Consider the following 25,767-nt stretch of genomic DNA (forward strand, 5'->3'; position numbering starts at 1 on the left):
TGAAAAAAGGCAAAACTGAAGTTATCTATTAGGGGATAAAAACTTTTTATAGCACTGTAAAAGTGAAAAAAATAACCAATTTTTTCTTTATTTATTTAACTTTGACACAGTGACACCACATTAGCTATTTTTAGCAGGGGTCCGCACAAACCACAGCCCCCAAAATGATGTAACAACGCTCACAACTGGAGGTAGTACACTATATTCTTTATAGCTGCCGAGATCATGCTAGCCGAATAAACCTTGCCGTTATGTGACGGTACAGATCCTCTTATTGGTTAATGCACCTGCTCTTCTTCTTTGTGTCCGCGCCGTGATTGGCTAGCGGAGAACAGGCCGTCGTTCGGACGCCGGTGATTGGCCATCACTCACGTTATTCATGTCGACGTCTTTGCGTTGTCAGCCCAGAACGTCTGATGAGCCCGACGAGCTCAGGAAGCAGCCGTCCTTATTTCATGTCTTGTAGCGACTGAAACGGGAGGACGAGTGTTATTTTGGGGGTCGGGGAGACGGATCAAGACGGTTAAATATTTTCCAATTATTTTAGGTTAGATTGCTGTCAGCAACAGAGGAGCTTTGTTATGATTTTGGCGCTGATATCTGTGATGTTTACTGTTCAGCCTCATCGGTCTACGTGACGGATAACCAATATTAAGTGGTTCCTCCAGGCTGAAACTGCTTAAATATTAGGCACAGACGGGATTATTTGCCTTTTTTCCTGCTATATTGCTGTGTGCTGGCGGCACGCCAATAATTGACTCTGGAGCAGGACACGGAGGTAGGTAAAATAAAAATGATACTTGTAAGATGTGAACGATACTATTTTTGGTGCTGTCTGAACTGTGCCATTTGATGGTAAGATAGCCTTTAAGATAAGGGCAAGTGTATTCGCAGAGCATTCATACACAAGGCAATTTAGAGTGGTTCATAATTAAAATGAAATAAAAGAAAAAAACAAAACAAAAAAGAATAGCCTTAAAGTTTTAAAATACTAGTAGGTTAAAGATAATAGTAGTGACTTATTTCTCACACTCTGGAGGCAAGTCTGACCAGAACACTAACTCATATTATGGATACATTTACTCAGAGACTATAACTGTGGTAATGAGGTGACATATAGACGGTTGTGTGTCATCAGCATATAGTAAGAGATGCTCTAATCCCCTATTGGGTAAGCTCTAGGAAACTTGTAGCTATTTTATAAAAGTGGCCTGAAAATGGAGCCTTGAGGACCAAAACCTTTGAGCTACAAGATGTCTAAGTATATGGATATAAATGACGAGAGAGCTAACGATACACTATAAGTGTCGGTGAATATTTGAATTCGTAAAGTTCAAACTTAATGTAAATTTAACCAGATTTATTTTGGCGCTCTAATGCATTCATATCACTATCTTTGACAAGGTGGCCTCAGTTTAGAGGGGTTGCAAAACATCAATCAAAGCAAACATGATTAGAACACATGGGCGAAGAATCAGGTCCTCACACTTTGAGTAAAAATACCAGTTTTATGACATAACGGTGCATACAAAAAATAAAAAAGGATAACGTGATCCTCTAATTGCTTTTATTTAAAAACAGAAGAGCAAATCATCTAATTCTACTCCACCTAAAATTGTCTGTAACATTTTTTTTATCTTGATTTTGATACACAGACTTCAGTGAAATTTTAATTTAACACCATCTGTTGTTTCTAAGGGAAATGTCTCAGCCTTCTTTCAGCCAGCTGACAGTATGCAGTAACAGGGATAGGGGGAGGGTATATTACGCTATGCATCAAACAGCCACAGAAGGCTCCAGTCACTCTTGCACTTTACTTGGCATGTTAATGAAATGTTTTTGCAGTTTTAAACACCACGATTTTTTTTACTTGGTAAATCTTGGTACCAAATAAAAGTGGCTTGAGAATGGAGCCTTGAGGAACTCCGCATGCAAATATTGATATACTTAGGCCTTATAATTAATATAAGTGTAACTGTATTGTTTTTCTCTTATGTGTTTGTAGCTGTATAGAACATAGAGCAGAACATTGTCAGGCTGCCGTTGTTTTGGATGAGTTGCAGAAACATTAGCTAAACCAAAACATTACCGGGTGTATTTAGCTAATGCTCTATGCAGGTCAGCAACGTATAAGTTGGAGTTTAAACATGCAAACTTTGACACCAAGTATTAGCAGGTTTGTAACGCATTAAAATATATCAGATATGTATGTAACTCAATTTACTTAGAATCTGAAATATACCTGTTTTCTGGATTATAAATTGTCATTTCCAACCATTTTTGAAAGCCTAATATTTACAGTATTATGGAATAATTAACGATGTAAAGGTTTAAGTGACCCCCTTTTTTAAACAGATGTAGCTTGGGTTTCTGATAGTCATACATGTGCTGTTTGGGTGTTTGAGTTTTGCATGTGTGACCTCGTGTGTTCTCAGCGGCGGGAAGACTGAGTCCTCTCATTCAGGACGGAAAACGGTCCTTTAAGGGTGGAGCACGTCTGACTGGAGAATTTTACATCAAACTGAGACATCCAGCTGTTAGGAGGATGAAGCTTTTTTTTTTCCTTGTGTTTTTTGTTTTGAAGAATCTGCTCCTACCTGATTATCTGGCAAGTTTCAGTGTTTGAAGAAGATTTTAAAATCCATATATAATAATGTTGTTGTTAGCCTAGATATTCCTCAGGTGTCAGAACTTTTTCATCTTCACTGAAACAAATCGTTGAGGGACTGCTGCTTCTGCAGAGGAATTTGAAGGACATCTTGTTACCATTTTGAACAAATGGAACTGTTCTTTTTGAGTGGTGATATCATATCTTCTTGCATTACTGGACCCTCTTATCGTTTTTAGTTTTAATGGGCTGTTTCAAGCTGCATACTTGAGCTTCTAAACAGCCTGCTTGCATTCATAATGCCTTCCTTGTTATTGCCTGGCGGGTGCAGCCTTGTTTGTTTAGCTACAGGGTGGATCTGGACAACTTCAAGCCAAATTTAGTCCCTTCGGATGGATTTAAAGGGCCGTCTAGCTCAGCTGGGGTGCCACTGTTAAACTGCCTGTTCATTTTATACATTAGTGGGACAAAGCCGAAGTATTTAAAGTGTTGCATGACTGTCAGGAACCGAGGCCGTCCAGAAAACACTGTCAGACAGTGTGTGTGTCAGAGAGAGTGTTTGCTGTTTCTTGCTTCTTTACAGCTGTTTCAAAAACATTTCTGTGATGCATTCAGGAGGATTTGGAATCAGCAGCTTTTTTTTTCAAATGTTTTTCCTAAGCTCCAGAGACAAAATCTAGACAAAAGATTAATTTGCTCAATGCGCCCAAGAAAATATATATGTGTACAGCTGCTGGTTGCTGGTTGGATAGGTTGGTGTTCACAGTTGAACCAGTACTAAAAGCTATTCTAAACTGGACCCGCTGGTGTGTTTTTGTTATAATATGGTTATTAGTTAAAATAAAAACATCCAAAAATGATGATTTGGGCAAAGGAGAGAACTTCTGGAAGCCTTTTGTCATTGTAAACACACATCATATTAGTTTATGTGGAAATAAATACATTATAATTACAATTTCTACCTTTATGAAAACAACTACCAGAATTTAGTAGTTGTACCTTGAAGACGTCATGAAGTCTTCAAGGTAGATGATAATGTCAAGGCTTTGTGAGCTTCTGACAGCATTCAAATAGCAGAGAGACTCCTATAGATATCCTATGGTTATTTAAAGCAACACCCACAACACTCTGCGTTCTTGTGTGGCATCATAGAAAACCCACCAAAAATCAGCCTAAAATAAGTCTGGTTCATCCTTGAGCACAGGTTTCCACATGCCTTAAGCTGCAGTGTTGATCTGTTCAAACAATTAGACACAAGTACAAACAGCATAGGGATGTCCAGTCATCACAACATTCAGGGAGGAGACAGATTCTGGATCACAGAGATGATCGTGTTTTCATGTAAAATGCACAGTAAAACGTGTCCTGTGTTAACCTGGGCTGAAAGGCCACTCGTAGGAAGAATTCACTATAAAAGCAACATAAACAGCCGGACATATACACATACGGAAAAAGACCTTCGTTTTTGGAAACTTCTCCTGTGGCCTGGTCAAACTAAAACTGAAGTGTTGGAACACACTGATTGGAGGAAAACACGGGAAGCTACCAACCCTGAGAACACCTTGTCAACTGTGAGGTGTGTGGGTGGCAGCATCATGCTTAGGTGATGTTTTGCTGCAGGAGGGACTGGTGTACTTCACTAAATAGATGCCATCAAGAGGAAAGAACACTCTGGAAATATTGAAGCAACATCTGACTTGGTACAAATGGGTCTTCCAGATGGACGATGCCTCTAAGCATATCACCATATTAGATACAAGGCGGCTTAAAGACAACACAGTGGTCATCACAAAGCCTTGATCTAAGTCCCATGAAAGATTTTTTTCACTGAGCTGAAATGGTGTGTGTGAGCAAGGCGGCCTACAGACCTGACACAGTTAGAGCAGTTCTTCCAGGAGGAATGGGTCAAACATCCAGGTATAAAGCTTGTGGAAGGAACCCCTTATTATTTGAGCCAACTCATACCATTTAAATGCATTTCTACGAAATACTGATGCAATTTCTGACAGCGAAGGAAAATAATTTAACATCTAAAAATTCATGATAATAAATGCATTTAGCAAATAGACGTGATTTCGATAATCCTAATGGACTTAAAACACGGAGGAGTTTAGTCAGATTTAATGTCACACAGTGAGGTAGCATCTCCCTGTACAGTGAATGTAAAAATCAGGTTTTACATGTACAGTCATGTTGCAGATAAGAGCCATGAATGTTCTGATCAAACAACTGATGCCCACCATGTTAACAGAAAACAGCAGAGGAGTGGACTTCGACTCGATGTCTTCACTTGAGTCAGACTCCCAGATTTCATGACTTGAGACTTGGTTATACTGGAGAAGAATTACTACTTGACTTTGACTTGAATACTAAGGACCTGTGACCTGACTTGGACTTCATCGTATTTACTTGAAACAACGTGATGCACAAATTGAAGCCCAATATTTACCACACAGAATAGTATAGTTTTTCTTGCAGTTCCACTGATTTAAAAGTTTGATAAAAAATAAAAGGTTGAAAAGAAACACTTGGAATGAATTGTCTTGTTCCTCTTACTAGTTGATGGTGTTTAGAATTTTGACACATCTATGTTAATTATGCTTTTTTATTGGCATTTAAAATTTGTTTAATGATTGCCTTCATCTATCTATTCAATTTCTTCTGCTACATCATATTTAGAGTCTTGTAAGGAAGTTGGGTTAGGGAGCCTATCCCAGCTGCCAACTAGTAATAGTAGGGTAGACCCTGAACAGATTACAGAAAGTATATAGTCTATTGCAGGGCTGAAAGCCATCAAGAAAGAAGTTAAACATTTATAAAAGCATTTATTTGCATGCTTTGTACCACTTTAGTAGTTTTGTTGCGTGTATATTGTTTCAGGGATGGCTCATTTTGACTTCTTAATCACTTGAAAGTTGCACAATAGGACTTGGACTTGATTTGAGACGTGTAACTTGGGAAGTAATGACTTGGTTCCACCTCTGGTAAAGAGTAGAAATTAAACAAGCATCATCAAAGAGCGTCATATTTCTTTCATAAGAAGGATATGGATCCCAGTAATAAATGTTTCTCCAGGAATGAGTTGCCAGAGGTTATAGGGCTGGAGAAACTGGTAGCCGTCTGTTTGAGACATATTGACTGATAGAAAGTTTTTTATGTCCGTATACATTACGCAGAGCATTACATCCAAATGAACCTCTCCTGGAAATGTTGCCATGCTGCAGCCTGCGCCTTACATTTTTTCCTTATGTCTATCTAAAATCCCATTGCACTGCTCATATCTATGGTCAGCTTGCAGCTGCTGTGCAACAGTGAATGAGAGAATTGCATGCACCAACTCTGCTGCTGCTGACCCTCCTCAGTGGAAAGTAGCCATAAGGTTTTCCCAGACGTCACTGCCTGTGCTCACACTAGTTGCTTTTTTTTCGGAGCGTGCAGCCAAGATACACATAATGAGGAAAACTATGTCGGCAGCACACTGGTGGAAAATCGAGGTCCGTTAAGGTCAAATGTTCCCACTGTCATGACTTTCAATGCAGAGGAGCTCCCTTTTTGCAGTATTACACTATGTTTATTTAAACACTGGTTGTCTAATGTTATGAGTCTGGAAACATATTAACAGAAATTGAGCCAAAATACAGCAGCTTATAGTCATTGATTATTTGGTGAATTAGTGCTTACTGGTTGGGATTAAAAACTAAACAATCAAACCAGTAAATTTAATTGAAATTCAATGGTTAATCATTGTACAGTTTTAAGAATAAATAAAATGATGATCACACTCCTCAGCCTCCCTGGTAAGGCCTACGCCAGGGTATTGGAGAGGAGAGTCCGACCGATAGTCGAACCTCGGCTTCAGGAGGAACAGTGTGGTTTTCGTCCCGGCCGTGGAACACTGGACCAGCTCTCTACCCTCTACAGGGTACTCGAGGGTTCATGGGAGTTTGCCCAACTGGTTCACATGTGTTTTGTGGACCTGGAGAAGGCATTACACTGTGTCCCTCGTGATGCCCTGTGGGGGGTGCTCCAGGAGTATGGAATCAGGGGCCCTTTATTAGGGGCCATCCGGTCCTTGTACAAGCGGAGCAGGAGTTTGGTCCGCATTGCCGGCACTAAGTCGGACCTGTTCCCAGTGCATGTTGGACTCCGGCAGGGCTGCCCTTTGTCACCGGTCCTGTTCATAACTTTTATGGACAGGATTTCTAGACGCAGCCAAGGGCCGGAGGGGGTCTGGTTTGGGGACCAGTGGATTTCGTCTCTTCTTTTTGCAGATGACGTGGTCCTGCTGGCACCTTCTAGCCAAGACCTACAGCATGCGCTGGGGCGGTTCACAGCCGAGTGTGAAGCGGCTGGGATGAAGATCAGCTCCTCCAAGTCCGAGGCCATGGTTCTCGACCGGAAAAGGGTGGCTTGTCCTCTTCAGGTTGGAGGGTAGTTCCTGCCTCAAGTGGAGGAGTTTAAGTATCTCGGGGTCTTGTTCATGAGTGAGGGAAGAATGGAGCGGGAGATCGACAGACGGATCGGTGCGGCTGCCACAGTAATGGGGGCGCTGTGCCGGTCCGTTGTGGTGAAGAGAGAGCTGAGCCGAACAGCAAAGCTCTCAATTTACTGGTCGGTCTACGTTCCTACCCTCACTTATGGCCATGAACTTTGGGTCATGACCGAAAGAACGAGATCCCGGATACAAGCGGCTGAAATGAGCTTCCTCCGTAGGGTGGCCGGGCACACCCTTAGAGATAGGGTGAGGAGCTCGGCCATCCGGGAGGGGCTCGGAGTAGAGCTGCTGCTCCTCCACATCGAGAGGAGCCAGTTGAGGTGGCTCGGGCATCTATACCGGATGCCTCCTGGACGCCTTCCTCGGGAGGTGTTCCAGGCACGTCCCACCGGGAGGAGGCCCAGGGGACGGCCAGCCGAGAGACATAGTCCCTCCAGCGTGTCCTGGGAACGCCTTGGGCTCCCCCTGGAGGAACTGGAGGAGGTGTCTGGGGAGAGGGACGTCTGGGCGTCTCTGCTGAGTCTGCTGCCCCCGCGACCCGGTCCCGGATAAAGCGGAAGACGACGAGTACGAGTACAAGTACGAGTAAAATGATGTCTTGCATTTTAAGTTACCGTATTTTCCGCACTATAAGGCGCACTTAAAAACCATTAACTTTCTCAAAAAATGACAGTGCTCCTTGTAATCCGGAGCGCCTTATATATGGATCAATTGGTTAATTGGTTGATCCATACTGGTTGTACACGGCGCTCTGTCAAAATGTTTCAGTACGACTGGTAAACTACAAAGCCGCACTGCTTGCAGCATTACGGTTACCGTAGTCAGGGGCGTCGCCAAAGTAATAGCGGTAAACACCTGTACTGTGCTTACTCCTAGTCCAACACCACTTGTGTGTGTATAACGTTTGAATGTACTGTTGCAGGAATTGCCTGAACTATATGTGATTAGAAGCTCAGTGTGTGGGGTGTATGTTTCGTGTGTGTGTATGGAAGATGTTGACATTACTCCTCCTGACAGAGGTGGCGCTGTGTGCTGCTGTAGCTGAGAATCAAGAGTGAAAGAGTGACGTCGGTATTATTGTGTGTGTGGGGTGGGTAGAGAGGGCGACCGGAGCAGCGGTGTATGAGTCTGTAAGCCCTGTGTTTTTACGTGCTGCAAAGTCATTAAAAAGAACCCCGAATCTCGTCAACAACTCAGTGTTTTGATGCTGTTTCTTCATGTTCAACTCAGCAACGTATGAGTGAGGGAGTTAACCCCGAGGAAACTAGTAACTTCGGCCCTGGAGAAAGCGTCTCCCCTGTGTCATCAGACTACGGTCAGGGGACAGAAACAGGAAAGGTTAACAGTACTAACGTTTGATTTAGTGCATCAAACTGTTTCTTTTACGTGTTTACTGAATCAGGGAAAAGTTCCCTTTCACGTTTTAACTAACGTTTGATTTCAACTTCATAGACTCCAATGCATTCCTAACGTGCGGTTGGCTCTATTCAATATAATTCTATGTAGAGGAGACCTTACCATGAGAGTGAATGGAGTTATCAGAACGCTGGTTTGTAGTGTATTAATAAAGTTTGACTGACTGACTTATCTGACTGTTTTGTTGACATTCTCTTTAGCTCCATCTAGTGGATGCATAACGCAACCCCAGTCAAACGTTTGACTGCAGTAGCTTCTATTCTATGCGCCTTATAATCCGGTGCGCCTTATAGTGCGGAAAATACGGTAATCTGAATTTACAAACCAAAGTGACAATAACAGTAGTAGAATAGATCACAGTAGAAAAGTAGATGGTAACATGTTTCTGCTGGTCAGATTGGTCCGACCGCCTTTTTTAGTCAGCACACGTTGAAGTCAACCAAAGGAAAACATACGAAAGCATTCCATTCATTATATTCAGCAAATTACATCCTAAAGGTAATGTTACCAGTGTAATAAAGTAATATTTCACTAGCCTGAAAGCGGTTTCTGAGCTGTTAAATATCAGCCTGCACCTGTTATCAGAAATGGGCTTTATTAATTTAAAGATTTCCAGGTTAGTTTAAGAGTAGTTATGCAAGCTGTCAAATAATAGAGGTAATGTGAACGCTATATTATTTTCCTTTTTAAATATTGTGATGTTGAGCTATATTAAAACATATATTTCCAGGTTCATGTTGACTTGACAGCATGATTCTTTTTGTATCCACAGTCTCTCAAAATTGCTATTACTTTATTCACTAGAGGCTTTTTTTTACTCATAACCTCAAGAATCTGTTTTTAAAACTATGTGAGAAGTTAATCATCTGTAATTTCTGCTTTTACTTTACAGACATGATTATAGTGTAGTTATGCAACAAACTTTGTGGTCAATTGTCAATCTTTCTTTTTAAAATAAAACCTTTGACTTGCCTATACTTGTTATTATTATTTAAATGTGGGAGAAAAGGTGATGTGGCACATAATGTGTGAAGGAGCAGTCGCTATATAACAGTATTTTACTGTTATTTGAAAGCAGAGACGAAATGATTACAGATTTGCCGCTTTAAACTGTCTGTAGCATTTATATTAGCATTTTAGTCCAATTAGCATGTTTAACCTTACTGACACTAAGCCCTTTTTCCTCTAGTCCCTACTCAGTGTGGTTCAGTACTGCTCTACTCGCTTTTTATGCTTACAACGGTTACATGAAACTGTTACAGTTTTTAGTACCTGCTTGCTTGCTGTTCTAAGCAAGCCGACCCGTGCTGAAAACGTGACGTCAGAAGACTGTCGTCACTGATTGGGTATGGGGTGGCATCACTAGTCACAGCCATGTTTTAATAAATAATCTTGGATGTATTGTGTAGATGAACACTGTAGCAAGCTAGCATTAGGTTGCGTTAGCTTACCCTCACACTATCTCTAGCTTGTACCCTTAAGTTTGTCACACGCTCCATGGCCTAGTCGAGTAGAGTTGGTACTAAGGAGACACGAACCATGTGCAGAGGCTATAGTCCTTAACATGGTTGTTCTGGGTTCGTTTCTTGGTCTCGGGCCATTTTCTGCATGTCTTACACTTGTCTCTCTTTCCCATCGGATTACTGTTCAATAAATTCTTCTAGCGGCAAAAAAATCTTTGGTGCACATTGGTGAACCTGGCGCACATCAAGTTGACAAGAATACAGAAAGGAGTACAATGGAAATAAACAAAATGGAAACAATTTAAGTATACCATAAACACAAAATGCCAGGTGTTTCAAATCTTTCTAACACACAAAATTAAAGAAGTATATTAAATGTTTTAAAAATGGCAGGTTTTTAAGGCTGTTCTTGCTGTCTATTGAGAAAATATGATTTGTACACAAAAGTAATTTGAATTATGCTTCATTTGTCCATCATCAGTAACATTTATTTGTATGAACAGCAAATTTACAGATAATTGGAAGCATATAGTGGCTCACTAGTGATTATAATAAAATAATTTCATGACTGAATCAAAGGTACAGTTATTCCATACTTATTGGTTTCAACCCAAAAAAGGAAGTTAAAATACTCTCATATTGTAACTTCTACATTTTTTGTCCGAATTGCAATAAACCTGTGCCTTCAAAAAATGTCGCTGTATCGAAAATGGTATTAAGTATTTTTATTAGTATTATTATTTAGTTTGAAATTTTAGTATTGTGACAACCTTAGTTGTCAACCAGCTTGATAGCGCTGAGGTCTATGATTGGGAAAAGGTCAGATTGTTGAATTTTTTTACCAGACATTCTCGAGTGATGGTTGGTCAAACTGAAAACGATCCCATTCTGAACACAAGCATCTTTATTATAAAATAAGCAATTTTTAATATTTTCTTTAGAGAATCTAAACAGGTTTATCTTGAAAGGAGACGGTGTCACCATTGAAAATAGTCTTTTCAAGGAAAAACCTAAAATTTCACACCTCCACAGATGTAATGAACATTTTGCCCCTTTTTATCATGACTTAGCCAGAAGACAGTCGTTGTCATTGGCCCCTCCACTGTGCAGTGGATGTGGGCCTCATTGCTCCATTCCCCTCCAAGGCCTCCAGTCTTTCACTCACCAATAGCCGATCAAAACAACAGGATTTTACATGTTCTTATAGTATAATGGCAGCCTAAACTGGGGAAGAAGAAGTGGAGCTTCTTTCGTACAGTAAGGCTGGTTAGAATGGACACCTGCCTTAACAGTTATGTAAAACTAAAGTGATACCACATTAAGATTCCCGTCTATGATTGCAGTTGAAATGGCGCAGACCTCAGCAAGCCGTCAGCCTCGTTTCTTTCCCTCCATATCAAGCACTATGTGACGAAGATTCAGAGATATTTTCCCCCCCCTCAGAAGTCAGGAAGCGTCCTGTTGTTTGGGTCAAAACGGTAAAATGGCCGGAGAACAGATGAAACATGGGCCCTATCTCTGGGTTGCAGGGCTTGTTTAATGTCTTTGTGAGCTAATCAAGCCCATTCATGCCTTTCTGATGGCGTGCTGCCAAAGGTTTTAGTGATATGCACGTCCGCCCTCGTCCTTTTTTCCTCTCTTACGTAATGTTTGCATAATCTGATCTCATCAATATTCTACTCCGTAAAGAAGAGGAACATTTCCTTAGTATATCTTTTAAGCAAAATAGTAGGTGGGGAATGGTCTTAATCTATGGAAAACAGAAAAGCAACATTTATTCATGCTGCTGGAAGAAATGATGTGACATATTGATTATTAGTGATGATAATGTTTTTTTAAATGCAAGATAAGCAACAAACTGCTCAAATTAACAATGGATCTCAGAGAATATTGTAGCGTTTTACTGAAGCCTCAGAGTGATGGGAGGCAACCCTTTAGTTACTGCACTTCTCACAGTTTTTCATGAGCGCAACAATTACCAAGCAGATAAATGGGGATTGTCTTTCGTAAGCGAGGTTAAAGTAACTTAACAGTTTAAGGTATACCTTCACACCAGTACCTGGCCTTTGCCTAATTACAGACTGTTTGTCCCTCTCTTCTTTGTAGAATCTATTTTTATTTAGCCACATTGGATGGTTTTCCTGCATGTACTGTCTGTTAAAGGTCATGCCAGAATGTGGCAAATTGACCTTTTCTTTGGGTCTTTTTGAGCCATTTAGAGGTGGACTGATTTGGATCATTGTCCCTCTTGAGCTTAAGGTCACAAACCGATTCACGCACATTCTCCTCCAGAGGAATATCCTGGTATCTGCTGCACAATTCATGACTCTATCAGTTACTTTAGCTGTTGGTTCTGAAGCAGCAAAGCAACACCAGACCATCACACTACCACCGCAGCATTTTCCCCTTTAAATAAATGAAAACCCATTTTGCATTTACTAGGGTTGTCCTTGTCTGATATTATCACAGGTTTGATGATCTCAGAAGAAACCTGTAAGAGGCAAACACTTTTTCACCTCCCTGTAGGTGAAGCCAGGATGAGAATCATTTGGCTGTCAAATGTGTTGCTGGGTTTTTATTTTTAGACCTGCCGGTTTTAACAAAGACCTTTAAAGTGCGAGAAGACCATCCTGTGAGTTTCTGTAAGTCCGTTCCTGAAATAAAACCTCCTGGGCAAGGAATGTCTTGCCTGTGTCAGCCTAGCGTAAGCTTGGAGATGGTGGGAGATTCAAGAATTAGAACAGCTTCTGATTTAATTGTTTTAGTATTTTAAGCATTCGCATGTGATTTTCCTTTAATTCCCTCCTCGTTATCCCCCTTCTATTATGTTTTTGTCAGTGGGAAAATGTGTTGGGCTTTAGAGGACCTCTGGGGGTTCACATATTTTCCCAAATTCCAAGAAGAAATATATTCTTGTTAACATTAGAGCTGCTCAATATATCATCATCAATAGGTGCATACTCCACATGCTGCATGGCATTAATGTTTTGCCAATTGGATACACCTGATACAGCTTCCATAGACCGGTGCAAGCGTCTTCATGATGAAAAGATGAGTTGAGATGATGTCATCAGCAATAGTCTGCTAATTGCATGTTTTTCTAATGTGCAGCTTATAGTCTTCAATCTTTTCATGTCCCAACCAGTGCAGTTTAAATCAGAGTATGACGATAATACGTCCACTAGAGCTATAAGGCTGCTGGCTCCAACTTCTTCATGCCAGGCCCACTTCTGCTAGAGCCAGAACCATAAATAACTTTCACTGCTGCGATGCATCAGCTGATATGAGCTCATTAGAAGTTTATCGTGTTGGCTTCTATGGCAGCTGACAAATAACAGGACCATTAGATTATTAATAGCAAATCTGTAACATATCGTGTTTACAGCAACAGTCATTATGGGCATGAATTCGTTTTGGCCTTTAAACAATGGATTTGAGCCTCTCTGTTTCTTAGAGTGAAATGAGAAAACAGTGTCAATGATTTACAGAAACAGGAATTGGGTGCAGAAGTCAGAATTATATTGCAAATTTCCTATATTGCAGGCTCGAATTATACATGTAGTCTCAAATACACACCCTGTATTGCTAGTATTCAATTGTCTGCCTTCACACACATCTGAACCTGAGTGGCTTCCCATTCTTGATGATTTAATATGATGTTGGTCGACCCTCTAGAGCTATAACAGCTTCAGCTCTTCTAGGAAGGCTTTCCACAAGGTTTCAGAGGGTTTTTATTGGCATCTTTGAACGTTTGTGAGGTCAGACACTGATTTTGGATCTGAAGGCTTTGTTCACAGTCTGCGCTCTAATTTAATCCAGAGGTGTGTGACTAGCATTTGGTCAGCCTAGTCAAGTTCTCCGACACCAGACTCTCATCCATGTCTTTATAGACCTTACTTAGACCCTGGCGAGTAGTCATGTTGGAACAGGAAGGGACCATCCCCCAAAAGGTTCCCACGGTGTCAGGAGCATGAAATTATCCAAAATGTCTTGCTCTGCTGACACATTAGGAGTTCCCTTTCCTGGGGCTAACTCCTGGAAAACTGCCCCACACCATAATTCTCTCTGCACCAAACTTCACGTGTGACAACGTGATCATTGTCCTGGTAACTGCCAACCCAAAACGTTTCCAATCTCAGATGACAGCCAGCTTCCTCTTTAACTTATGGGATTTTAGAGTATCTTAGTTGGCATATGGACGGATTTTTTTCTGATCTGTTTATGTTCTGTTGTCTACCAGGATAGTATGGCCATGACGGGAGGGACGGCAGCTGCCCTTCCCATGAGCAACCACACCCGGGAGAGGGTGACCGTGGCCAAGCTGACCCTGGAAAACTTCTACAGCACCCTGCTCACGCAGCACGAGGAGCGGGAGATGAGGTAACCCTTCCACAAGTGCCAGGTACCCCATGACTTGTCTAACAGTCATGGTTAACCTGTTCAAACAAATGGAAGGGCTTGATGGCCGAAGCTAAACGCAGCTTTTGTTTACAGCATCGTGTTTCACCGCTTATTCTCGTAGGTGAGGCAACACTACCGAGACATTTCACCACGCTGTGAACAAAACAAACGACTGTCCCTCATGATCTTGTGTTACCTGAAGGTTCACCTGTTGCTGAGGGACCTCCTGTAGACGACACCCGAGTCACTGTTTACACCGTTTACCCGACACCTTCTTGGTCATATAATCGCTCCCTGGACACTTCCACTCTGCTTCCGTTCACACGCTTATTATTATTTATTAGGAAACTAGAAACTGGAGATGTTTTGTGATGTGTGTGCAGGGTGTACCCTTATTATATGCTTCAAATGACCTGTTTTATTTGGCATTTTTCTACCTCTAGGCAGAAGAAGCTAGAGAAGGCCATGGAAGAGGAGGGGTTGCCAGATGAGGAGGTACAAATACCCCTTTTTTCAAACCTTTTGACATTTTTCATGTTAGAACCACAAATTCCAATGTATTCGACCGGGTTTGTTTGTGATCGTCCAGCATAGAATAGCTCATAATTTACAGATTTTACAAATCTGAAAGTTATGGTTTGCATATGCATTCAGCCGTCTTTAAATCTGATCCCCCTAAATAAAATCCAGCACAACAAGTGCCTCCAGAAGTCACCTCATTAGTTACTAAAGTCCCCCTGTGCATCATATAAATCCTGCTGTTCTGTGAAGGCCTCAGAGGTGGATTAACTAGAGAAAATGTGAAGTTTTGCGAGGCACTGTGCATACATACGAAATTGTTGCAGAAAGCAAAATCTTAGCCTCCCGCTTCATCTCGCGGTCACTCAGACAGCTTGGCGTCTCTGTATGTCTCAGAAAGTGATGCGGCGCTCGCAGCACGCCCGGAAGGAGACCGAGTTCCTGCGTCTGAAGAGGACGCGGCTCGGCTTGGATGATTTCGAGTCTCTAAAGGTTATTGGAAGAGGAGCCTTTGGAGAAGTTAGTCACATTTCTAGTTCACACATGATTGCATGGAAGCTATTTAAGGCTAGCGAGGTTTTTCAGGGTCTATGTGTACTTTCTCTAATTTCAGGTTCGTTTGGTGCAGAAAAAGGACACGGGGCACATTTATGCCATGAAGATCCTGAGAAAAGCAGACATGCTGGAGAAAGAACAGGTAAAGTAGCTCGTTGCTGCTGCTGGTGCGTTCTCAGTGAGATTCATGGTCTGCTCCCCTGGCAGGTGGCTCATATCCGCGCAGAGAGGGACATTCTGGTGGAGGCGGACAGCGCCTGGGTGGTCAAGATGTTCTACAGCTTCCAGGACAAGAGGAACCTCTACCTCATCATGGAGTTCCTGCCTGGAGGTGCTTACCGAGGCAGGAACACCTACACTGCATCCACTGATGTTTGATAAGCTGCGAAAAACATCTCTGACTTCTGTTGCCAGGCGACATGATGACGCTGCTGATGAAGAAGGACACCCTGTCTGAAGAGGCCACACAGTTCTACATCGCAGAGACGGTTCTGGCCATCGACTCCATCCATCAGCTGGGCTTCATCCACAGAGACATCAAACCGGACAACCTGCTGCTGGACTCCAGGGTCAGAACTCAAACCCATGACCCTCAAACAGCTTCAGATTCTATTGGCTTGCAGATCAAGCTCATACTGAACGTCTTTTTGCTTGCAGGGGCACGTAAAGTTGTCTGATTTTGGCCTGTGCACCGGACTGAAGAAGGCTCATCGCACCGAGTTCTACAGGAACCTGACACACAACCCACCGAGTGATTTCTGTGAGCCATAAATGCAACATGCGATGCGTAGTTTGAACCAAATAGACCCATAATATAATCAGCTGCTTGTGTTAAAAAATAAACGGATTGATTTTTTTCTTTGCTGTCCTGTATCTCAGCTTTCCAGAACATGAACTCCAAGAGGAAAGCAGAAACCTGGAAGAAGAACAGGAGACAGCTGGTATGGTTCCTTCTTAGACTCTGAAAGAACCTGAAGCTGTGGTGTTGGTGCATGCCAAAAGTTTACATACACCTGTGCAAACAGTTATTTTACAACAAATAACTTCAGTGATTTCTACAAGCAAGATTTAGGCACTCAACTTTGAATTTATTGTTAATTTTCTCTAATCCTGTCTGGGCTGCTTTGATCAGAATGGGTAGAGGTCTTTTAAAATAGCTGGTTTCCTTGCTTTTAAGCATTGTCTATATGTTTTTAATAGGGATGAGATCTGGCCTGTTGCAGAAGACTAATGTTAGCCTGCTTTATCTACTCCCGCAACAGTTTTGATGTATGTTTGGTATCATTGTCCTATTGGACAACCCAACTGCATTCAGTGTTCTACCACCTAACCTAAGAGGAAATCAAATTGGTTAGAACAATGAGGAACAATGCAGGAACCAACAACGTGTGAACCTGTCATACACTGGAAGATGTTGGTGATTTTTCCTTGATTAAGAAAGAATCACCTGATCCTAAACCAACACATTTTAGGTTGACCGACATTTGCAGCTGCACACATGGAGAAGCCCAATTTCTTCTGGCAGCAAACTTTTATGGTCAAATAAAACCATAAAACTGTTAGGCAATGATGGCAAAGTAAGGTTTGGAGGAGTGAAGGTCGAGGTCCGTCAAACCTAAGAACACTCAAGTGTCAAACATGGCGATGGCAGCATCATGCTGTGGGACACTGTCACACTGGCATTACACAGAGTGGATGGAACATAAAAGAGGTCAACTTCTCCTCAGATCTGTCCTGGATGGTTGGAACTTGGATGTTCCAATAGGACAGGAAATGGCTAACATTTAGCTTCTGAACTGGCCCTGACCTCTAACCTATTACACGCTAATGGACTACTCTCCACTCCGGGCAACCGATGAGGTGTCAGAGATCCAGAATTATGGCAGAAGCTGGTTATTGGCTGGACGTGTGTTGTCAATCCAAACAACAGTGAGGGTGTATGTATATATTTGAGCTTGTTTATAATGAAATCAGTGTTGTACCTTAAAGCAGTAGAATATTCATGGCTAGCTTCCAACATTTACTGTTACAGTCACGGTATTTTGTTGAGTCCAGGATGGTTGACATCAAGGAAACAAGTTTGACCCGTTTATTTCCTGCTTCCGACAGGATTTTCAGAAAGTTCTATTTAGAAAGCTGAGCTTTGAATTTTATGGTTCATATGCAGGCTTATTCCACTGTGGGAACACCAGACTACATCGCTCCTGAGGTTTTCATGCAGACAGGGTACAACAAGCTCTGTGATTGGTGGTCTCTGGGTGTCATCATGTATGAAATGCTCATCGGTAAGAATTGATTTCTCCTTCATGTGCCATTGGATTTATATCTCTGACTTCACACTGACACTCTGGGGAGGGATTCAACCCTTTGTAGATGGTACTGAAGTATCGACTTGTTACAGGTTACCCGCCTTTCTGTTCGGAGACGCCGCAGGAGACCTACAGGAAGGTCATGAATTGGAAGGAAACTCTCGTCTTCCCACCTGAAGTTCCCATCTCAGAGAAGGCCAAAGATCTGATTTTAAGGTTCAGAAACATCTGTTTCTAGCTCTTCAAACGTTGACTATTTTCCTTTCTCAATCTCAGGAAGGTCAGACCCCAAAACCGGACCTGCTGTCGTTTAATACATTTTCATTTTTAATCTTCTGTTGGGGCTACTTAAGGTATTGCACTGATGCGGAGAATAGAATCGGAGCCGTGAGTGTGGAGGAGATCAAGAGCCATCCTTTCTTTGAGTCGGTGGACTGGGAGCACATCAGGTACAAACATGTCTCTCTAAACAGAGACTCGGTGTACGCAGAACAGGCTTTTCTTAAAACAAACTTGTTTCCATCCACAGGGAGCGACCAGCAGCCATTTCTATCGAAATCAAAAGCATCGACGACACTTCAAACTTTGACGACTTCCCTGAATCAGACATCCTTCAGCCAGGTTTGTCATATCAAAGACCTTATGTTCTTCAGTTATGAGAGCCCTGAGTAGAGATGCACACCCAGATTGTAAGTCAGAAATCTGACCTTTTACTGCTCAGATAAACACTACCAGGTCACACTAACAACGACGTTCTTCGTAGTGGACAGTATAACTGAGTGAAGGTAGCACAGTGTTTGGCAGGTATGACGATATGCCACAGCTTTTATCAGTATGAGTGAAATATATTGAAATGAAGTCAGAGGAAGTAAATAAGTTGTCAGAAGCTATTTAAACAAAAACGACTTTCTACGACATGTCGAAACATGTTTGTAGATCATTCAGGATGAGAGAGAGCAAGATTTACGACGCATAACAGGAAGGCTAAATGTATAAAAGCAAAATTGCTCTGTTTTATCCTTCCGAGCTTTAAGCTCGGACTGTCATAGAACATTGGTGGATTTGCAGCCTTTTTCTAAACTCCAGATTAATGAATGGAACCACATTCTGTAGTAAATATACACAGAGATTCCTGGTTTAGTGCTGCTAGCCATGCTAACTCTGTTAATCTGTAAATACGATGTCAAAGACAGTTTAAACTGTTAAAATCTTTTAACAGTGACTACCATCTCACACATGCATGATGTCACCTCTGCCCTGAAAATAAATATCTAATTAAAGCACAGAGCAGGGAACAACAAATAATTTCAGTGGAGAATAATTTTATTTTACTGCACATAAAAAGAAATCATAATGTAGAAAAATAGGAAAACCCCTCCCATTGCAAATCAACCATAACAATTCTGATTGGAGCATCTCTAAATATTGGGATTCTCATTATTTAACTGAATACAAAATGAATTTAAAGACACAGTGTGAGGGATCTGGTGACATCTAGTGGTGACTTTTGACATCACTCCTCCTTCAAACACTGGATCTCTAACCTTAACTTAATTAATTCAGTTTAATACATTTTGTGTGTATGTGTGTGTTTTTTTAACAGCCAATACAACAGAGCCTGACTTCAAATCAAAGGACTGGGTGTTCCTGAACTACACGTACAAACGGTTCGAGGGTCTGACTCAGCGAGGCACCATCCCCTTGTACATGAAGGCAGGAAAGGCCTGACACGCTCAAAGAAAGCAACACAGAGACGTTTTAGGGACACAGGGTCGGGCCGCCGAGCCCCCACTGGTGCTGAGGTCTGCGCCGTCAGCCTCTCAGCCTAAATGTAACCCTCATCACAAGTTATTTAGGTCTGCTCTGCCGCCAAGAAAACGCCGCTGGGAAGAGCTGGGAAATGACAGAGCGTTGCCACATTACCTCGGTTGTTTATATTTCATGTCTCTAGCCATAGCTGTCGGGCCAGATCTTTAACTAGGACACTAAATAAGCATATCTGCATGTTCAGCCTAAAGTTGACAGCAGGAATGGGGGCTTGAGAACAACTCCCTGCTTTTGCATCCTCACTTTGATAGTTTATACACTGGTGGTTACATTGAAACAGCTATAAACCGAGTTCCTCTTAAAGCCTGTCCACATTGTAATCAAGAATCTGGATGATTGAAGAGAACAGGAAGCTCTCACCTGCTGTAGCACACATGCGGCTATGCTGCAAGGAGGATCCTAGCATGATTTGCAGTGGATTTTATAGCTCAACCAGGAAGTAAGTTTAAAGAGGAAACATTTATTTCCAGGAGCGTCTCATTTGAGTGTAGGATAGAAGCAGATGAACACATACAGATGGCTCACACATGAAAGGAAAACCCAACTCACTTTCTCAGACTCAAGAAGTCCGATGGGTGAGATCATCAAAGAGCAAGAACTTGTATTCATCTCAACAAGAACTGAGCCCTTATTGATCATTCTTGGGGCATCATAACAGACGATCTTGTGTTTCACGCTGTGAGGTAGTATCAGCGACAGGCGATCTGCTGTAAAGTGCGGGTGAAAGCAGCAACTGCAGAAACACTTCGGTGGATCTGTTCAGTCTGCTGAGGTGGTGGAGCCAACAGACAGTGGAAACACGCTACCTTCGCATGAAGTCTTGGGCCTTGTTCAGAACACACACAGAACCTCTATTTGTCAACAAGTTCCTTCAGTGTTTGAACACATGATAATTGTGTTGCTTCGCTAAAAGTAGTTAGCACAAGATCCAGTCAAATCCTGCAGATTTTCCAACTTGAGCAGCTAGAACGCGCAGTGTTAGCTGTCATCTGTCGATGTCATCTTGATATTCTGATCATTTCGGGTTTAGCACCCCCTGCTGTTGCAGCATAGGTATTACAGCGTTTTCAATTCGAATCTCACAATTGGTTTAAAGATTTTTTTCCAAATATATCTAAAATAATGAAGCAGGGACCCTGTATCTTGTGAGGTTCAGCTTTTAGCTCCACTTTATGTGCTCCCGCTTTCTAAGTTATGTAAGATCTTGAGATGGATATCGAAAAAGAAAGGGCATCAGACGGGGGTTATAATATTCTAGGAAGGAGCAAACACCCAAATCATGCTGGAATCACCCTTCTCAATGGTGGTACACTGGCTTAAAAGGGGTAACTCCCTGCAAAGGAAAAACTCCTAATTTTTCTTCTGCTTAACATCTGTTGGTTGCCAAATAAACTGCTGTGTCCTTTTTAAGATTATAAATGATAACTGTAATGAGTTGCAGGCCCGTCCCCTTCCTTCTTAAATCCACAAAACATGCAAAAGTGCCTTTTTAAGTAGCTAGATGTATCACTTGTTTAGTAAAGATTAATTAGGAGGCATTCATTAAAATTAGATTAGCATTCAACTGATTAATTTGAGAGAGAAATAAGGGGGCAGCTTGACAAAAAAACCCCAAAGCAAATATATCTGTAACCTTTGTCTAATAAAAAGGAAATACGTCTCATTTAGGTGATTTATGAAGTTTGTGATAAAACAAAAGCAGGTTTTTATAGATTAGACAATAAAACAGGAGGCTCCTTAAACAGAACAATGTGTTTTTGTAAAGTCAAATTGGAATGAAGTTAGGTCAAAAACAGCATAAGAGTAACATTTCTGTGTTGTTTTTAATTTGTCATTTTAGGATCATCATAGGATTTGTTTGAACACTTTCTGATCCCTCTCACATGTCATGCAAACAAACTGTAGGACCAGTCGTTAACCGTCTTGTCTGACTGGGGAGTTACCAAAGAACTCTAATCATCACGTCACGGTCCGAGCTCAAGTTCGGATGTAGTCGGCGCTTATTCTGCACTCAATAGGAAACTACCTTTTGAATGGGAAGTCATTTCCATTCACTATATCTAAACTTCTAAAATAAAATGTGTGTGCTGGGAGAAATATTTCTTAGATCTCCGCTAAGAGTTCTAAATGTTTATGTAGAATCAGGAAGTATATTGATGATGCACAGGAACCCCAATGCTAGCTGTTGCTGGTGCTGTTTCTGAAGGCCTCTTGTAGAAATATAGTTCTGCAGCATTGTGATCAGTTCACTGTAATACCCCTGTGTCTATTCTTCTTTTTTTTTTTTTTTACAATTTGTGTGTAATTTAATTGTCAAGCTACAAATGTATTGGTCGATTACACTAAAAAATGCTACAAAACGATGGACTGATGAGGGTTTTATAGGCAGATGTCTGTATATTTTTGTGTTATTTATGCTGCTCGTGTATTTTTTTTATATATAAATTAGCTTTTTGCTGACATTCACTGTATTAAAATTGGCTGTGTTTCATGTAAAGTTGCACCCACTGATGTATACAACAAACAAAAAAAGTTAAGGATCCACCTTCCAAACACTCGATGTCCATGGGTATCTTTTATGGCTTTTAAGGTTGGCTTGTCCTTCTCTTTATTTAGTCTCGCAAAATGTCGACATTTGGTATGTAGATGATGTGATCGTCAAGGAGACACATCAAGGACAAACAACAGAGGGTGGAATCAAGGGGGGGTCGGCAGTTTTATCAGGCGGTTGCCGGAGCGTCCACCAATCAGAACAGTAGAGGAAGGTCACCAAAGACGGGGTACCCTGTGGAGGCATTTGACAGCATTACCAGTTTTGAAAGGTGTTTAATGGAGATTGCATTGTGGGTTTGCATCAGACCGGGTGGTTGTATTGTGCAAGAGTCCAACAGGATCCCACGGTGGCCCTAAATTGAAAGTCATGTGTACAAAAGGTTCCAAATGCCCAAGAAAGACCACAACTAAGGGAGGGTTGTTGGGTAGTGCATTGTATAACTCAGATTTGCACCTCGTATCAAAATACAGGTAGTAGACTGTAAAGAACCCTTGTCACCTGAACTCTTGTCTGCTGGCATAAGCAAGGTTACGGGTTTGCTGTCCCTTGCATAGGGTGCCATAAACACTTGAGCAGAGACGGCTGCTTGTGGAAAGATGCCTTAATGGTTAGTCATAGACTGATGAGGGATTGCATCATTTCATGTTCAGCAATAGGTTTGGGTTCACCATTGCCACAGACAACCGTCACGTGCAGATAGGGTAGCACTGAGAATAGAGGATTGGCTTAAAGATTACCAATGTTTGTAGAGAGACACGCTGGCATTATTCCTGGCTTTAGGGTGTGGAGATCCACAGGGCATGATTTAATGTTTTCTATGAATGTTTCAATGAAACCAGACATGCACCCGCCTGTCTCACCCCAAGATAACACCCCTCTATACTAGAACTTGACTGCACCCTGAGGAGGTCATTTAACCTTGTGATTCAGTTGTGTTGGATTAGGGACACATTTAGAAGTTGCAAGACACCGGCCATCTTCCCTAAATAGACGTGTTGGATCATCTAGGATATCGACTCTGGCCCAGTGCTGACCCGTTGGATCTGAAGGGCCATTGATGAGAACTGTGGGTTGACTTGCCAATAGAGAAATAGACTTGGTCACTGCTTGCATCTAGGCCCAAGGGTGTCATGTAACCAGCTGTGGGCCAATACTGCCAACTTCATTTGATATATCATAATCACTGCATGACCTTTCAAAACATGCATTTTCATCCCATTTCCACCACTTACTCTGGGTGCTCAACTTTTTGCAGTCCATCTCATATTTGGAGGCAGTAGTTCTACCATTCAGCATCTTACTACTGCACACGAGTGGAGAAACTAAAGAAGAGTGATCAGCCCAACATATTCAGACTTATGGCCCTGTAGGAAGCACCCCAGACAGATGGAGTCTAGTCATTTTTGCCTTTGATTGAACTAGACATGGCGTCCAATGTGTTTCTGTTCAAACCATTGGCTTGTTGACATCATTCCATGTTCCATCATAAGGGTTATTTCTTCCCACTCCAGACCAACATTAGGCTGGTGCTTTCCCCTAGGATGGCTAATGAATGCACAACTGCCTCTGATTGACGACAAAAAAGATTTGAAATGTAACTGAAACAATCTCAAATTAGAAAATTCAACCCTCTTGGTCAATATCTGGTTGAATTTCCCATGAATGTGTCCACTCAGAAGCTAAAATGTATTACAGAAAGCTGTTCTAGGAAGACTGAAGCAGAAGTTGTGTCTACTTTCCGGGAAAATAGTGACACAACTGATTGGGAAAGGGACTTAATTGTTAATTAAGAGGATCTGCTTTTGTTTCGTGAGGTGGTGTCTCACTGTTTAGTGTCAAACGTCTGCTTTGTGCTAGAATATTAACACATTTTATTTATTACAAGAAGGAAAAACAGTGGGCGAATACTTGCGATACATGCTATAATTTTTCTCTTTATACACACACTATATATATATATATATATAAATATATACACACTCACATGATGACTTGAAATCCATTACTATGTCACTTTAACAAGGTAGTAAAAGGTTCAGGAAAAGGTTTTATTTCTTATTTATCAAGCAAGACAACTCATTTGCGATAGACCAAACTAGTTCACTGCTTAATAACTGTATTAGGCAGGTTAATAAAGGGTATTGCTGCATGTTTCATTTTGCCAAGAGACAATGGACACAACTAAATCATATGGTAAAAGCCCAGCTGGTGAATGATCTGTATTCCCCTCCATGTTGAAGAAAGATCCCCTGGTTCCACAGGTCAGAACTAAGTTGTGAGCTAATCTGTGTGATGATGTATATACTGCTGTAGACACTTGTAAGGCAACTGTCTGTGGTGGATAGAAGGGAATGCTCATTAATATATCCATTCATGTTGCTGAGTTTTATGTTGATACACGGTTCACAAATAATAAATTGAAACGCTTGACGTTTCCAATGCCTTTACTGTACTAAGTAGTCCCTTTTGTAGTTTGCCACAGGGCTTGTAATGGACACCGCATTCATATGGGAAAGACAGTCTGATCAGATGAGACCAAATTTGTTAGCTTAAATGAGTAGGGGAAAACATAACACTGCACATCAACCTGAACACAACATCTCCATTGTGGAGCATGGTGGTGGCAACATAATGCTGTGGGGATTTTTTAACAGGAACATATAAAAGACTTTAAAGGTTCATAACTGCACAAAAATTGCTACAATTGGATGGTTTAGATTAAAGCATATACATGTGTTAGAATGGCCTTGTCAAAGTTCAGACCTAAATCCAATTGAGAACAACAAATTATTGGAACTTACGTTTAAATTTGCCTTTGGTCAATGACATTTCATTCTCTGAGTCTGACTGAAAGACAGAAGATTCTTAAGCTAACCTGCCTGTTCTGGGGCCTGCATATATTTAGCACTGAACATCTGTACAACGTTCAGTTACCTCATTAACGTTTATGCAAAACAGCAGTGGTCCTAACATGAAGCCTTGTGTTACACCCATTTTGTGTTTTCTTTTTGTTTGTTTTTTTAATGTATTTCAACCAAGCCAATTAAGACCTCGCGAAAAAATTTGATTGTCAACTCCATGCAAAAGAATCTCATGATGTAACAAAATCCCTTTTAAGGTCTGAGACTACACTACCCTTATCCAAATATTTTGTAAAAAATTATTAATAAAAACTATTATAGTCCCTCTGACTTTTGCTTCTTTGTTGACAGTATGGGTGTGAACTGGAAAAAAAAAGAGATTCACTTGGTAGACAGCAATGATCAACAATGTTTGGTTTGACTTTGACAACTGAGTCATCTCCCCTAACTTTAAAATGTCTCCTTATGGTGTTTCTGAGAGGTACCTACACTTACCTCCTAATTTAATTACTGAAGACTTCATTTGAACTCTTTAACCTTCTAGGAAACGACAATTAACAGAAACAAGATGCAAACCAAATCAAATGAGACTAATCTGTAGCAGAGGCAGTTTTGCATTGTAGAATACATATTTTGCTTTGTTTTTGTTGAGCCACTAGAGGGAGCTCTTGGAAAGCTTTTGGTTTATTTTCTGTTGATCTACACCTAACAGGTGAATGAATGAGTGCACAGGAGCAACCTAACCCGGGCATGGTAGAG

The 25,767-nt window shown here is 41.4% G+C and overlaps 1 protein-coding gene across 4 annotated transcripts; it reads left to right on the forward strand.

Annotated features, from left to right (window-relative positions):
- The first annotated feature begins 424 nt into the window (after nt 1–424).
- On the forward strand, nt 425–25,331 carry LOC124882954 (serine/threonine-protein kinase 38-like). Of its 4 annotated transcripts, none has more exons than XM_047389669.1 (14): nt 425–778; nt 14,223–14,362; nt 14,827–14,878; nt 15,299–15,421; nt 15,516–15,599; nt 15,665–15,788; nt 15,872–16,026; nt 16,115–16,217; nt 16,337–16,398; nt 17,625–17,742; nt 17,859–17,982; nt 18,120–18,215; nt 18,296–18,387; nt 19,370–25,331. In XM_047389669.1, the coding sequence occupies exons 2-14, from the start codon at nt 14,229–14,231 to the stop codon at nt 19,492–19,494; spliced, it is 1,392 nt and encodes a 463-aa protein (XP_047245625.1). In that variant the 5' UTR covers nt 425–778; nt 14,223–14,228; the 3' UTR covers nt 19,495–25,331. The 4 variants fall into 4 exon arrangements, with proteins under 4 accessions (XP_047245625.1, XP_047245627.1, XP_047245628.1 ...); XM_047389670.1 differs by lacking the exon at nt 425–778 and adding an exon at nt 14,477–14,504 and having other exon boundaries at nt 14,242–14,362; nt 14,586–14,878; XM_047389671.1 differs by lacking the exon at nt 425–778 and having other exon boundaries at nt 14,505–14,878.
- Nucleotides 25,332–25,767: the final 436 nt, after the last annotated feature.

The sequence above is a fragment of the Girardinichthys multiradiatus genome, chromosome 17, assembly GCF_021462225.1.
Source record: "Girardinichthys multiradiatus isolate DD_20200921_A chromosome 17, DD_fGirMul_XY1, whole genome shotgun sequence".
NCBI classification, from domain to species: domain Eukaryota; kingdom Metazoa; phylum Chordata; class Actinopteri; order Cyprinodontiformes; family Goodeidae; genus Girardinichthys; species Girardinichthys multiradiatus.